Source organism: Argopecten irradians, chromosome 1 (genome assembly GCF_041381155.1).
Source record: "Argopecten irradians isolate NY chromosome 1, Ai_NY, whole genome shotgun sequence".
Taxonomy (NCBI): Eukaryota; Metazoa; Mollusca; class Bivalvia; order Pectinida; family Pectinidae; genus Argopecten; species Argopecten irradians.
Genome location: NC_091134.1, coordinates 27,646,446 through 27,660,447, shown reverse-complemented (window position 1 = coordinate 27,660,447; position 14,002 = coordinate 27,646,446). Strand labels below are relative to the sequence as shown.

At 35.2% G+C, this 14,002-nt stretch overlaps 2 protein-coding genes across 2 annotated transcripts in view; both read right to left on the bottom strand.

The window, feature by feature from the left end:
• LOC138322771 (hyaluronidase-like) overlaps positions 1–7,115 on the bottom strand; it is a 32,531-nt gene extending 25,416 nt beyond the window's left edge. Inside the window, exons 1-2 of the mRNA XM_069266861.1 lie at positions 6,586–7,115; positions 3,566–3,816 (exon numbers count right to left, since the gene is read on the bottom strand). Coding sequence (XP_069122962.1) covers positions 3,566–3,816; positions 6,586–6,885 — 551 coding nt within the window. The 5' untranslated portion in view covers positions 6,886–7,115. The remainder of the gene's footprint in view (positions 1–3,565; positions 3,817–6,585) is intronic.
• A 4,666-nt stretch (positions 7,116–11,781) lies between these two features.
• On the bottom strand, positions 11,782–13,756 carry LOC138321017 (hyaluronidase-like). Its single transcript, XM_069264434.1, has 2 exons — positions 13,457–13,756; positions 11,782–11,961 (listed from the first exon to the last, which is right to left on the bottom strand). Exons 1-2 carry the CDS (start codon positions 13,754–13,756, stop codon positions 11,782–11,784), a joined length of 480 nt encoding a protein of 159 aa, XP_069120535.1.
• Positions 13,757–14,002: the final 246 nt, after the last annotated feature.

Sequence of the window (14,002 nt, the reverse complement as noted above, 5' to 3'; positions counted from 1 at the left end):
AAATTTGACTGTTTTCTGAGTTGTATCGATGGAATCTGTTTAAGTGTTGATTTTAATAGTTAATCACTGGTTAACTGCCTACATTTCTGTTTTGATAGTTGGTGAAAATGTCTTCAAGACACAAGATAGTTTAGAATTTCGACCATTGCTACACAAGACTCATTACCTACACTAAACTTCACTTGACATTGTGTATCCGATTATATCATTAGTGAAAATGTAATCATTTTGACAATGATGAATGGTACCGGGAGAATTTTAAGACCCATCACCATGGACATTACTGGTAGAAATCGAAACAACCATACATTCTAAATACTAAAACATCTTGGGTCTTGGATGACTTGACGGTTGCTGATAGACTAAAATCTATAACTTATGATTGTGTTGGGTTTCAATAGAAAGCCATCTTAGTTGAGCGACTAGGGTAGATTTTTCGGGAAAATCGTTCAAAGTTTGAAGAAGGCATGAAACTTTGCATATGGCTTCTTTAGGACATAAGGCTCCAGGAAAAAAATGCATCCCAAAAATCACGGTTCCATCATGGCGGCCGTCAAAATCACCTTCTGTGTGCCATATTTCGCGTTCTTTACCAGCTAGACCCAAACTTTATACGTCTACACCCATATCATTGATACTTAGATTTTTTGTGGTCCATTTTTTCCTGAAACCTTACGCTAAAGAAGCCATATGCGAAGATTTAATGCATAGCTACTCCACTTTCAGCAACGTCCATCACCGTATGGTATTTAAAACCTTTAAATCTTTACCTGCAAGTTCAGCGCTTTGTATGAACACTCGTTTCACGCTGTGGCAAGGAAGCTTGTTAAAAACAACAGGATATTTGTTATTCGTGCATGGAATTCAGAATTGGTTGGTAGTATGCTTGATTTTATTTAGTACAGATCCTGGATTATACTATTCTGATTTAGTAGACCTACCTTGAGGACGTCTTATTTAGTACAGATCCTGGGTTATACTATTCTGATTTAGTATACCTACCTTGAGGATGTATTATTTAGTACAGATCCTGGGTTATACTATTCTGATTTAGTTCACCTACCTTGAGGATGTCTTATTTAGTACAGATCCTGGATTATACTATTCTGATTTAGTACACCTACCTTGAGGATGTCTTATTTAGTACAGATCCTGGATTATACTATTCTGATTTAGTACACCTACCTTGAGGATGTCTTATTTAGTACAGATCCTGGGTTATACTATTCTGATTTAGTACACCTACCTTGAGGATGTCTTATTTAGTACAGATCCTGGTTATACTATTCTGATTTAGTACACCTACCTTGAGGATGTCTTATTTAGTACAGATCCTGGGTTATACTATTCTGATTTAGTTCACCTACCTTGAGGATGTCTTATTTAGTACAGATCCTGGGTTATACTATTCTGATTTAGTAGACCTACCTTGAGGATGTCTTATTTAGTACAGATCCTGGGTTATACTATTCTGATTTAGTAGACCTACCTTGAGGATGTCTTATTTAGTACAGATCCTGGGTTATACTATTCTGATTAAGTACACCTACCTTGAGGATGTCTTATTTAGTACAGATCCTGGGTTATACTATTCTGATTTAGTAGACCTACCTTGAGGATGTCTTATTTAGTACAGATCCTGGATTATACTATTCTGATTTAGTACACCTACCTTGAGGATGTCTTATTTAGTACAGATCCTGGGTTATACTATTCTGATTTAGTACACCTACCTTGAGGATGTCTTATTTAGTACAGATCCTGGGTTATACTATTCTGATTTAGTACACCTACCTTGAGGATGTCTTATTTAGTACAGATCCTGGGTTATACTATTCTGATTTAGTAGACCTACCTTGAGGATGTCTTAATTAGTACAGATCCTGGGTTATACTATTCTGATTTAGTTCACCTACCTTGAGGATGTCTTATTTAGTAGTACAGATCCTGGGTTATACTATTCTGATTTAGTACACCTACCTTGAGGATGTCTTATTTAGTACAGATCCTGGGTTATACTATTCTGATTTAGTACACCTACCTTGAGGATGTCTTATTTATTACAGATCCTGGGTTATACTATTCTGATTTAGTAGACCTACCTTGATGATGTCTTATTTAGTACAGATCCTGGGTTATACTATTCTGATTTAGTACACCTACCTTGAGGATGTCTTATTTAGTACAGATCCTGGGTTAAACTATTCTGATTTAGTACACCTACCTTGAGGATGTCTTATTTAGTACAGATCCTGGGTTATACTATTCTGATTTAGTTCACCTACCTTGAGGATGTCTTATTTAGTACAGATCCTGGGTTATACTATTCTGATTTAGTACACCTACCTTGAGGATGTCTTATTTAGTACAGATCCTGGGTTATACTATTCTGATTTTGTACACCTACCTTGAGGATATCTTATTTAGTACAGATCCTGGGTTATACTGTTCTGATTTAGTACACCTACCTTGAGGATGTCTTATTTAGTACAGATCCTGGGTTATACTATTCTGATTTAGTACACCTACCTTGAGGATATCTTATTTAGTACAGATCCTGGGTTATACTGTTCTGATTTAGTACACCTACCTTGAGGATGTCTTATTTAGTACAGATCCTGGGTTATACTATTCTGATTTAGTACACCTACCTTGAGGATGTCTTATTTAGTACAGATCCTGGGTTATACTATTCTGATTTAGTAGACCTACCTTGAGGATGTCTTATTTAGTACAGATCCTGGGTTATACTATTCTGATTTAGTAGACCTGCCTTGAGGATGTCTTATTTAGTACAGATCCTGGGTTATACTATTCTGATTTTGTACACCTACCTTGAGGATGTCTTATTTAGTACAGATCCTGGGTTATACTATTCTGATTTAGTACACCTACCTTGAGGATGTCTTATTTAGTACAGATCCTGGGTTATACTATTCTGATTTAGTACACCTACCTTGAGGATGTCTTATTTAGTACAGATCCTGGGTTATACTATTCTGATTTAGTTCACCTACCTTGAGGATGTCTTATTTAGTACAGATCCTGGGTTATACTATTCTGATTTAGTACACATACCTTGAGGATGTCTTATTTAGTACAGATCCTGGGTTATACTATTCTGATTTAGTAGACCTACCTTGAGGATGTCTTATTTAGTACAGATCCTGGTTATACTATTCTGATTTAGTACACATACCTTGAGGACGTCTTATTTAGTACAGATCCTGGGTTATACTATTCTGATTTAGTACACCTACCTTGAGGAAGTCTCATTTAGTACAGATCCTGGGTTAAACTATTCTGATTTAGTACACCTACCTTGAGGATGTCTTATTTAGTACAGATCCTGGGTTATACTATTCTGATTTAGTACACCTACCTTGAGGATGTCTTATTTAGTACACATCCTGGGTTATACTATTCTGATTTAGTTCACCTACCTTGAGGATGTCTTATTTAGTACAGATCCTGGGTTATACTATTCTGATTTAGTACACCTACCTTGAGGATGTCTTATTTAGTACAGATCCTGGGTTATACTATTCTGATTTAGTACACCTACCTTGCAGAAGTTTCGAATTCCAGTCGTGCCTGTGTTTTGACCTGGGAATCGTTCCATGTGTGATGCAGCTGCCTGACAAAGTCCTCTGATTTTGTGATGTATTGAACCTGTGATTTATCATAAATATTCCTGTCAAATATAGGTCTCCAGCTCTCCCAGTCCACGACAGCCAGACCCGAGAACTCGGCACCACGAATAGTCTGTTGTATGTCCAGCTCCACTTTGCGTAAATGTTTCTCTATGTTGGACTTCTGTAAAGCAAAATTTAGCATTAACAAGTTTATCGTCGTCGATGTTGAACTAACACGAAACTATCAATAATATTACAAAGGAATTTTCTTTATCTAACGTCCTCGTACCGCGAATTTACGACAACATACATATATTGAAATACAAATCTTTTGCATAATAAATTTTACCTTGTATTTTACAAAAGTATAGAAAATACAATTGTATTGTTTAGTTTAACAAATTAACATGTTTTATTGCTTTCTATTATGGAAAGGACACACATTTTAGAAGTCTTTTTTACAATTTTTTACAAAAAATGCTGCATTAAAAGAAATCTAGCTGTGTAACGAAATCGTGATTTACACGGAATTCATAAAAGGAGATAATTACAGACTGATGAATAGCATTAGGTACATTGCATACTAGACCAGAAAGTACCTTCTGCTACATCGACGTCATACTTTATGGAAAATTAGACCAAATCTGGATAAAGCTACATTATACAAAATATACTTTTGGTGATAATGTGACCATGTCATTAAGGACTTTATCCTTTGTTTGTTCGAACCTCAGAGCTTCAAATATGAATGTTACAAGGTCGTCTATCGGCCACTGACCTCGAATTAAACTTAATATACATGCCGATATCGTATTGAGAAAGTACTAGAAGGAAAGGAATTTAAAAGATGTGCATGAGATGTGCGATAGATTTATGCAACGATGGAAGAAAAACTTCTGAAAGCCAACCTAATTTTTCGCTGACTTAATTTGCGTTTTGCGTATAAGTATTGCCAACTTAAGAATCATATTGTTCTACTGATGCTCAGAACATTTTCACGACGATTGGTATTACGCGTTTTAATCCCAAAAGAAAAACACGAAATTTAAAGTGAATAGTCGGGCAAAGAAAACCAGTCTAAATGCGTTCATTGGCCTTCCAAAAGTCCTCACATATTAATACGACGGTCAAGTTCTGCTTACGTTTCCCAGTTCTGACCATTGAAATAAAGAAAAGTTGAAAGCATTGAAAGCGAGGCTGCGTGGAAATGTAACCACGGACATAGTCAGCCGGGAGGACGTTATAGGATTCCTATACTATAAATTAATTTCTTCGAACGCAGACAGATTTTGATGGGAGATTTTATTTTTCTATTTCATAAGAAATTATACTGGATACATTCACACCATTTTTACCGACTTTAGCCATCCTTGCCCGACTGTTCAGTTTAATTGAACGCGAAAATGAGCCGGTTAACAGCTTGTGGATGTGATGCGAGAGTAAGATAAGATTAAGTAAAGAAGATATGCAACGATAGAGAAGGTGTGAGTGATCTGCAAAGGTCGCTTTCAATAGTGATGGATTAAGATCCAGGAAAAAAATTGCTGAAGAGAAAATGTGAAATGGAATCACAATAGAAGTTATTTGACTAATAAAGAATAAGTAATCTGAATCGATAAGAAATGGGTTTTTAATGAAAGAGAAAGATGCGGAGGAAATATAAAAATTTAAGGGGACCTCGAGAGAGGTTAAAGATGCTCCACCGCTGACATGGTATTTTTTCACTATCAAAAACAGGAGCAGACGATTTTGTATTTTTCTTCAGTTAAAAAAGTTATTTACTTTACACCATAACCACCATTGAAAAGTTTGAGCTTCTAATTTTACTTCAAGTTAAAAATATGAAAAATAATTAATTGCATCCCGAAAAAATTCCGTAGAATAAAGTAATGATTGCGCATGCACCAACGCAAAATATTTATTTTATGTAATATTTTGTGTTAATTGGCATATATATACACGATTAAACACCAATTATTGTTCAAATGATGAATAGCATTTATGCTCTGTCGGCGGTGGAGCATCTTTAAGTGACGAAAAAGAAAAAAAAAACCATCGTTATTATCATGAGACGTTCATTAGTGATAGAGAAGAAGTGAACAGGATCTTCATTAGAAGTCAATTGATGGTATTTTAAAAAATACAGAAATTCGCATGGGTTAATCTAATTTTTCAGTATTTGCAGTTTCTTATATCTCGTACATGATATCTTTATTTTTGTCACGCATGGTTACTGTATCCGACTTTCTTTCACATGCGAACTACTTTCGCGAATTAGCATCTACATCGATGATACTTATAGGAAGTCAAGTTTCAAATCCGTGAATGTTTATCTTCACGAACTTGTTTTGAAATTTAGTTGCCACAAAAGAGATGATTTACAGTAATAGCTATGTGATTACATTACTTTGTAATCTATTTCAATACCAACAAAATCCGCAGTAATTGACTTTATATGATAATAAAAGAAAGTAAAGTTCAAATATCTGTTTTTCCGACGTAACTTTTGTTTCAATTTATTTTTTAAATGTGATAAGACTCAACCGAAACTGCCCAATTTTCGTTTGGCTGTAAGTGCTATAATAAAGAGGTATTTAGTGTTTGGATGCCACCATTCCATTTATTTCATGAAGCTGTGTAACAATGTTTCCTTCCTATATTGACTCCCGGATTACATTGATTTACGTTCACGCTTCAGGGACTCGTGTTCACTTCCTCTGTACTGTTTTGGAAATCTAAAGTATTTTTTAAAAAATTATTGACATCCCCATCGTCTTAAACATGGTTTATATCGATATTTTGTTGAGTTCTCCGCTGTCTAAACTAAAAATATGTACAAATGTTATCTTGCATATGTTTACATGGTTTGTACCTAGAAGCTTAAGTGGTTTTGGTAAAAAAATATTGATCTAGAAAATAAAAATTGATTTATTGGGTTTTTCTGACCGACCTGAGGTAGACCTCCGTTGATGGCTGATCCATTTCTCAGATATTTGGGATACAATCCTGGAGTTGGCTCATAGAAAAGAACCATCTCTTTTCCAAAGAAAGACTCGTTATCGTTATGGGTAATACCGTATCGGGACAGATTCAGTGATACATTGTATTTGTCATGGCAGACTGCAGACGGCACGTTCCACACGACGGTGAATGGTACCACAGGCGGGGTAGGCTGTGGCGGAATCCCAAAGTACAGTCTTAGACTGGCCAGGAGGCTGAAGATGACGCTAGCCAGACAAGATACATTCATGGTGTCTGGTGTTTAGAGGACTGAAGTTCCTGTCCAATATCAACATCCGGTGGGAGATAACATACCCGGAGTAGACATCTAAAGTATGGTTAGGATTTCAGAGCAAATTTGATAGGCTTATAAAGCATGGTTAGGTTTTAATATCATGCGTGATAGACATGGGATGTATGGTTAGGTTTTCAATGCAAATTTGATAGGCTATAAAGTATGGTTAGGTTTTTATATGTACGATAGACATTGAATGCATAGTTAGGTTTTTAGATCAAACTTGATAAATACAGAAGAAAGGATTTCGTAGTATTGTGAGTACTTTTCTACAGTTTGATTTAATTTCCATAACACCATTGATCATATTGTATCATGTTTTCATTACTATCGGATAAAGAATGATTCAGTTTCCAAAAGGATGTGTAAAGATATCTAGTTGTGTAAATAATGACGAAAGTATGAAAAAAAACAAGAACAAAAAACTAGATCCAGACAATCCTAGAGAGTGAGCTTGTATTGCGAATGTACCAGCAAGTGTAATTTTAGATGTGGATAATTGGACTATAGGATGTAGAGCCACAGCGCATATGTTCATTTTGCAGTGCTGAAAGGCACTGGACATGTACGTTTTTTATTTAACATTCCAAACGAGCAATAAATAAGATGATGTAGACAACTAAACAAGATTTAGGATTTACACCACATACACTAATCTTGATTGTAGTTAGAAGTGTGGTATGTTTTTGAAAGAAATGCTGAGATTAATAGAATCTTTCACTCCCTTTGGGATGAGAAAGGAGAATCTCAACCCGAGGGATAAGATTCTTAAGTTGTCAAACACGAGGCTCTGCCGAGTGTTTGAAAGCTTAAAAGAATCTTATCCTGAGGGTTGAGATCTCCTGTCTCACCCCAAAGAGGGCGAATGATTCCTTTTCTCTGACCCCGTGTATTACTTTGTGTCTCTAATAAACATGTCACTTATGCAAGCGAGGATGACGTGACCTCAATGAGTCGCCGTCTTCGCTGTCTTTATTACGTCATTTTATTGTTGTCGTGACGTTATAATACTATTACCGCGACGTCATGATACTGTTATCGTGACGTCATTCCATTGTTGGCACGTGCGAAGATCTCGTGTAGCTTGTCTTTACCTTAGGGTGAGATAGAAAAATCTCAAACCGGTAAAACTGTGGATATCCCTGTCTGGGGTAAGAGAAAATACATTTTATGTAGTTTACAAAATACATAATTTACAAAGTAAATTCATACATATGACAAGGAAAAAATACAAATGTACAAACAGTATCACAGAACTAAAGAAAAAGTAGGAAATTTTACTTTTTCAGTATGTAAAAAAACCTCTAAATTAACAATTCACAGCCACTAAAATGACCCTACGATTGTTGTTGTCTTTACATATATCATAGGCCGGATTGATTAATTCAAGATTGAAGAGGATGCTAGTCATTGGGTGTTTTTGTCGAATACTTCCAGGTTTTAACAAACGATTCATAGCATATTATGAAATGACATCATTCATTTTAATGCAAAATAAAAAAAAAAGTGCGAACAAAAGGAAAAAGGTGTTTTGATCTTGAAAACAAGTTGAACAAGTAGACAATGAATATCTCATAGTTGTTGACGACGTAACTGTTAATGCCCTGGTAACACATGTATACCAGGTGCTCGATGAACGTATCAACCTATGTAGTAAAGTAAAATCGTCCAAATAATAGTAGTAACTTTTGTACACTGAAGATGTTTGGAAATGAAGATGAAGTGGTATTTGTATGTTAATGTGAGCTATAGGGGGAGTACGCAGTGGCCCAGACTCGGTGCCCAGTCGGTGTTGACATTTTAAGGTCACACAAAGTCGAAAGTCTGTCCTATTTTGGAACCCAAATACAGTAACTAGGATTAACGCTAAAATATTAGCGTTTACAGTTTATTGAAAAATAAATGTGCACAGCATATTGAAAAATGGCTGCTTATGATTTATTGAAAACTAAATGCTCACAGTATATTGAAAAAAGATGTTTATAGTATATTGAAAAAAAAAGTATGTGAAAAATAGATATCTACAGTCTATTGAAAAATAAATGTGCACAGCATATTGAAAAATGGCTGCTTATACATGTAGTATATTGGAAAAAAAGATGTTTACAGTATATTGAAAAAAAATGTTTACAGTATATTGAAAAAAAAATGTTTACAGTATATTGAAAAAAATAGTATATTAAAAATATATATCTACAGTTTATTGAAAAATAAATGTGTACAGAATATTAAAAAATAGCTGTTTACGGTTTTTGAAAAATACATGTTTACAGTATATTGAAAAATAGATGTTTACAGTATATTGAGAAATAAATGCTTGCAGTATATAGAAAAAACCAGATGTTTACAGTATATTGGAAATTCGAGAAGTCGAAGTTAAGAAAAGTGGTTTAGAACTTCTTTCGTCTTTATCGGAGGGGTAGATTTTAAAATACTAGTTCATTGGCCTTCCAAAAGTTATCACATATTAATACGACGGTCAAGTTCTGCTTAGTTTCACAGTTCTGACCATTAAAGTAAAGAGAAGTTGAAAGCATTGAAAGCGAGGCTGCGTGGAAATGTAACCACGGACATAGTGAGCCGGGAGGACGTTTTAGAATTTCCATACTTTAAATTAATTTCTTCGTACGCAGACAGATTTTGACGAGAGATTTTATTTTTCCATTTCATAAGAAATTATACTGGATACATTCACACCATTTTTACCGACTTTAGCCATCCTTGCCCGACTGTTCATTTTAGAACGATTTTAATGCATAGCTACTCCACTATCAGCAACGTCCATCATCGTATGGTATTTAAACCTTTAAATTTTTACCTGCAAGTTCAGCGCTTTGTATGAACACTCGTTTCACGCCGTGGCAAGGAAGCTTGTTAAAAACAACATCAGAATTTTTGTTATTCGTGCATGGAAATTCAGAATTGGTTGGTAGTATGCTTGATTCTTATTTAGTACAGATCCTGGGTTAAACTATTCTGATTTAGTACACCTACCTTGAGGATGTCTTATTTAGTACAGATCCTGGGTTATACTATTCTGATTTTGTACACCTACCTTGAGGATATCTTTATTTAGTACAGATCCTGATTTAGACCCTACCTTGAGAGTCTTATTAGTACTCTGGTTAATTCTGATTAGTACACCTACCTTGAGGATATCTTATTTAGTACAGATCCTGGGTTATACTATTCTGATTTTGTACACCTACCTTGAGGATATCTTATTTAGTACAGATCCTTGGTTATACTGTTCTGATTTTGTACACCTACCTTGAGGATATCTTATTTAGTACAGATCCTGGGTTATACTATTCTGATTTAGTAGACCTACCTTGAGGATGTCTTATTTAGTACAGATCCTGGGTTATACTATTCTGATTTAGTTCACCTACCTTGAGGATGTCTTATTTAGATACAGATCCTGGGTGTATACTATTCTGATTTAGTACACCTACCTTGAGAGGATGTCTTATTTAGTACAGATCCTGGGTTATACTATTCTGATTTATAACTACCTGAGGTCTGTCTGATACACTACCTTGAGGATGTCTTATTTAGTACAGATCCTGGGTTATACTATTCTGATTTAGTACACTACCTTGAGGATGTCTTATTAGTACAGATCCTGGGTTATACTTTGATTAGTAACTACCTTGAGGATGTCTTATTTAGTACAGATCCTGGGTTATACTATTCTGATTTAGTTCACTACCTTGAGGAGTCTTATTTAGACAGATCCTGGGTTATACTATTCTGATTTAGTACACCTACCTTGATGATGTCTTATTTAGTACAGATCCTGGGTTATACTATTCTGATTTAGTACACCTACCTTGAGGATGTCTTATTTAGTACAGATCCTGGGTTATACTATTCTGATTTAGTAGACCTACCTTGAGGATGTCTTTATTTAGTACAGATCCTGGGTTATACTATTCTGATTTAGTAGACTACCTTGAGGATGTCTTATTTAGTACAGATCCTGGGTTATACTATTCTGATTTAGTACACCTACCTTGAGGATGTCTTATTTAGTACAGATCCTGGGTTATACTGTTCTGATTTAGTTCACCTACCTTGAGGATGTCTTATTTAGTACAGATCCTGGGTTATACTATTCTGATTTAGTAGACCTACCTTGAGGATGTCTTATTTAGTACAGATCCTGGGTTATACTATTCTGATTTAGTACACCTACCTTGAGGATGTCTTATTTAGTACAGATCCTGGGTTATACTATTCTGATTTAGTACACCTACCTTGAGGATGTCTTATTTAGTACAGATCCTGGGTTATACTATTCTGATTTAGTACACCTACCTTGAGGATGTCTTATTTAGTACAGATCCTGGGTTATACTATTCTGATTTAGTACACCTACCTTGAGGATGTCTTATTTAGTACAGATCCTGGGTTTATACTATTCTGATTTAGTACACCTACCTTGAGGATGTCTTATTTAGTACAGATCCTGGGTTATACTGTTATACTATTCTGATTTAGTATACACCCTACCTTGAGGATGTCTTATTTAGTACAGATCCTGGGTTATTACTATTACTGATTTAGTACACCTACTTGAGGATGTCTTATTTAGTACAGATCCTGGGTTATACTATTCTGATTTAGTAGTTCCTACCTTGAGGATGTCTTATTTTAGTATTAGATCCTGGGTTATACACTATTACTGATTTAGTAACCTACCTTGAGGGCGTCTTATTTAGTACAGATCCTGGGTTATACTATTCTGATTTAGTATACACCTACCTTGCAGAAGTTTCGAATTCCAGTCGTGCCTGTCTTTTGACCTGGGAATCGTTCCATGTGGGATGCAGCTGCCTGACAAAGTCCTCAGATTTTGTCATGTATTGAATCTGTGATTTTATCATAGATATTCCTGTCAAATATAGGTCTCCAGCTCTCCCAGTCCACGACAGCCAGACCCGAGAACTCGGCACCACGAATAGTCTGTTGTATGTCCAGCTCCACTTTGCGTACATGTTTCTCTATGTTGGACTTCTGTAAAGCAAACTTTAGCATTCACAAATTTATCATCGTCAATGTTGAACTAACACGAAACCATCAATATTACAAAGGAATTTTCTTTATCTAACGCCCTCGTACCGTGAATTTACGACAACATATATATATATATATATATATATTGAATTACAAATCTTTTGCATTAGAACTTTTACCTTGTATTTTACAAAAGTATAGAAAAATATAATTGTATTGTTTAGTTTAACAAATTAACATGTTTTTTGCTTTCTAATAGGGAAAGGACACATATTTTAGAAGTCTTTTGTACAATTCGTCAAAAACTCGTAAAAAATGCTGTCTAGCTGTGTAACGAAATCGTGATTAACACGGAATTCATAAAAGGAGATAATTACAGACTGATGAATAGCATTAGGTACATTGCATACTAGACCAGAAAGTACCTTCTGCTACATCGACGTCATACTTTATGGAAAATTAGACCAAAATATTTATTTTATGTAATATTTTGTGTTAATTTGGCATATATATACACGATTAAACACCAATTATTGTTCAAATTATGAATAGCATTTATGCTCTGTCGGCGGTGGAGCATCTTTAAGTGACGAAAAAGAAAAAAAAAACCATCGTTATTATCATGAGACGTTCATTAGTGATAGAGAAGAAGTGAACAGGATCTTCATTAGAAGTCAATTGATGGTATTTTAAAAAATACAGAAATTCGCATGAATTTATATAATCTTTCAGTATTTGCAGTTTCTTATATCTCATACATGATATCTATGTTTTTTGTCACGCAAGGTTACTGTGTCCGACTTTCTTTCACATGCGAATTACTTTCGCGAATTATCATCTACATCGATGATAACTTATAGGAAGTCAAGTTTCAAATCCGTGAATGTTTATCTTCACGAACTTGTTTTGAAATTTAGTTGCCACAAAAGAGATGATTTACAGTAATAGCTATGTGATTACATTACTTTGTAATCTATTTCAATACCAACAAAATCCGCAGTAATTGACTTTATATGATAATAAAAGAAAGTAAAGTTCAAATATCTGTTTTTCCGACGTAACTTTTGTTTCAATTTATTTTTTAAATGTGATAAGACTCAACCGAAACTGCCCAATTTTCGTTTGGCTGTAAGTGCTATAATAAAGAGGTATTTAGTGTTTGGATGCCACCATTCCATTTATTTCATGAAGCTGTGTAACAATGTTTCCTTCCTATATTGACTCCCGGATTACATTGATTTACGTTCACGCTTCAGGGACTCGTGTTCACTTCCTCTGTACTGTTTTGGAAATCTAAAGTATTTTTAAAAAATTATTGACATCCCCATCGTCTTAAACATGGTTTATACCGATATTTTGTTGAGTTCTCCGCTGTCTAAACTTAGAATATGTACAAATGTTATTTTGCATACGTTTTCATGGTTTGTACCTAGAAGCTTAAGTGGTTTTGGTAAAAAAATAATGATCTAGCAAATAAAAATTGATTTATTCGGTTTTTCTGACCGACCTGAGGTAGACCTCCGTTGATGGCTGATCCATTTCTCAGATATTTGGGATACAATCCTGGAGTTGGCTCATAGAAAAGAACCATCTCTTTTCCAAAGAAAGACTCGTTATCGTTATGGGTAATACCGTATCGGGACAGATTCAGTGATACATTGTATTTGTCATGGCAGACTGCAGACGGCACGTTCCACACGACGGTGAATGGTACCACAGGCGGGGTAGGCTGTGGCGGAATCCCAAAGTACAGTCTTAGACTGGCCAGGAGGCTGAAGATGACGCTAGCCAGACAAGATACATTCATGGTGTCTGGTGTTTAGAGGACTGAAGTTCCTGTCCAATATCAACATCCGGTGGGAGATAACATACCCGGAGTAGACATCTAAAGTATGGTTAGGATTTCAGAGCAAATTTGATAGGCTTATAAAGCATGGTTAGGTTTTAATATCATGCGTGATAGACATGGGATGTATGGTTAGGTTTTCAATGCAAATTTCATACGCTATAAAGTATGGTTAGGTTTTCATATCATGCACGATAGACATGGAAT

Coding starts and splice junctions, on each gene's coding strand:
- LOC138321017 (XM_069264434.1), bottom strand. CDS start 13,756: ATGAATGTATCTTGTCTGGCTAGCGTCATCTTCAGCCTCCTGGCCAGT. Junction 11,962..13,456: donor TCAACGGAGGTCTACCTCAG/GTCGGTCAGAAA, acceptor TGAATGCTAAAG/TTTGCTTTACAGAAGTCCAA.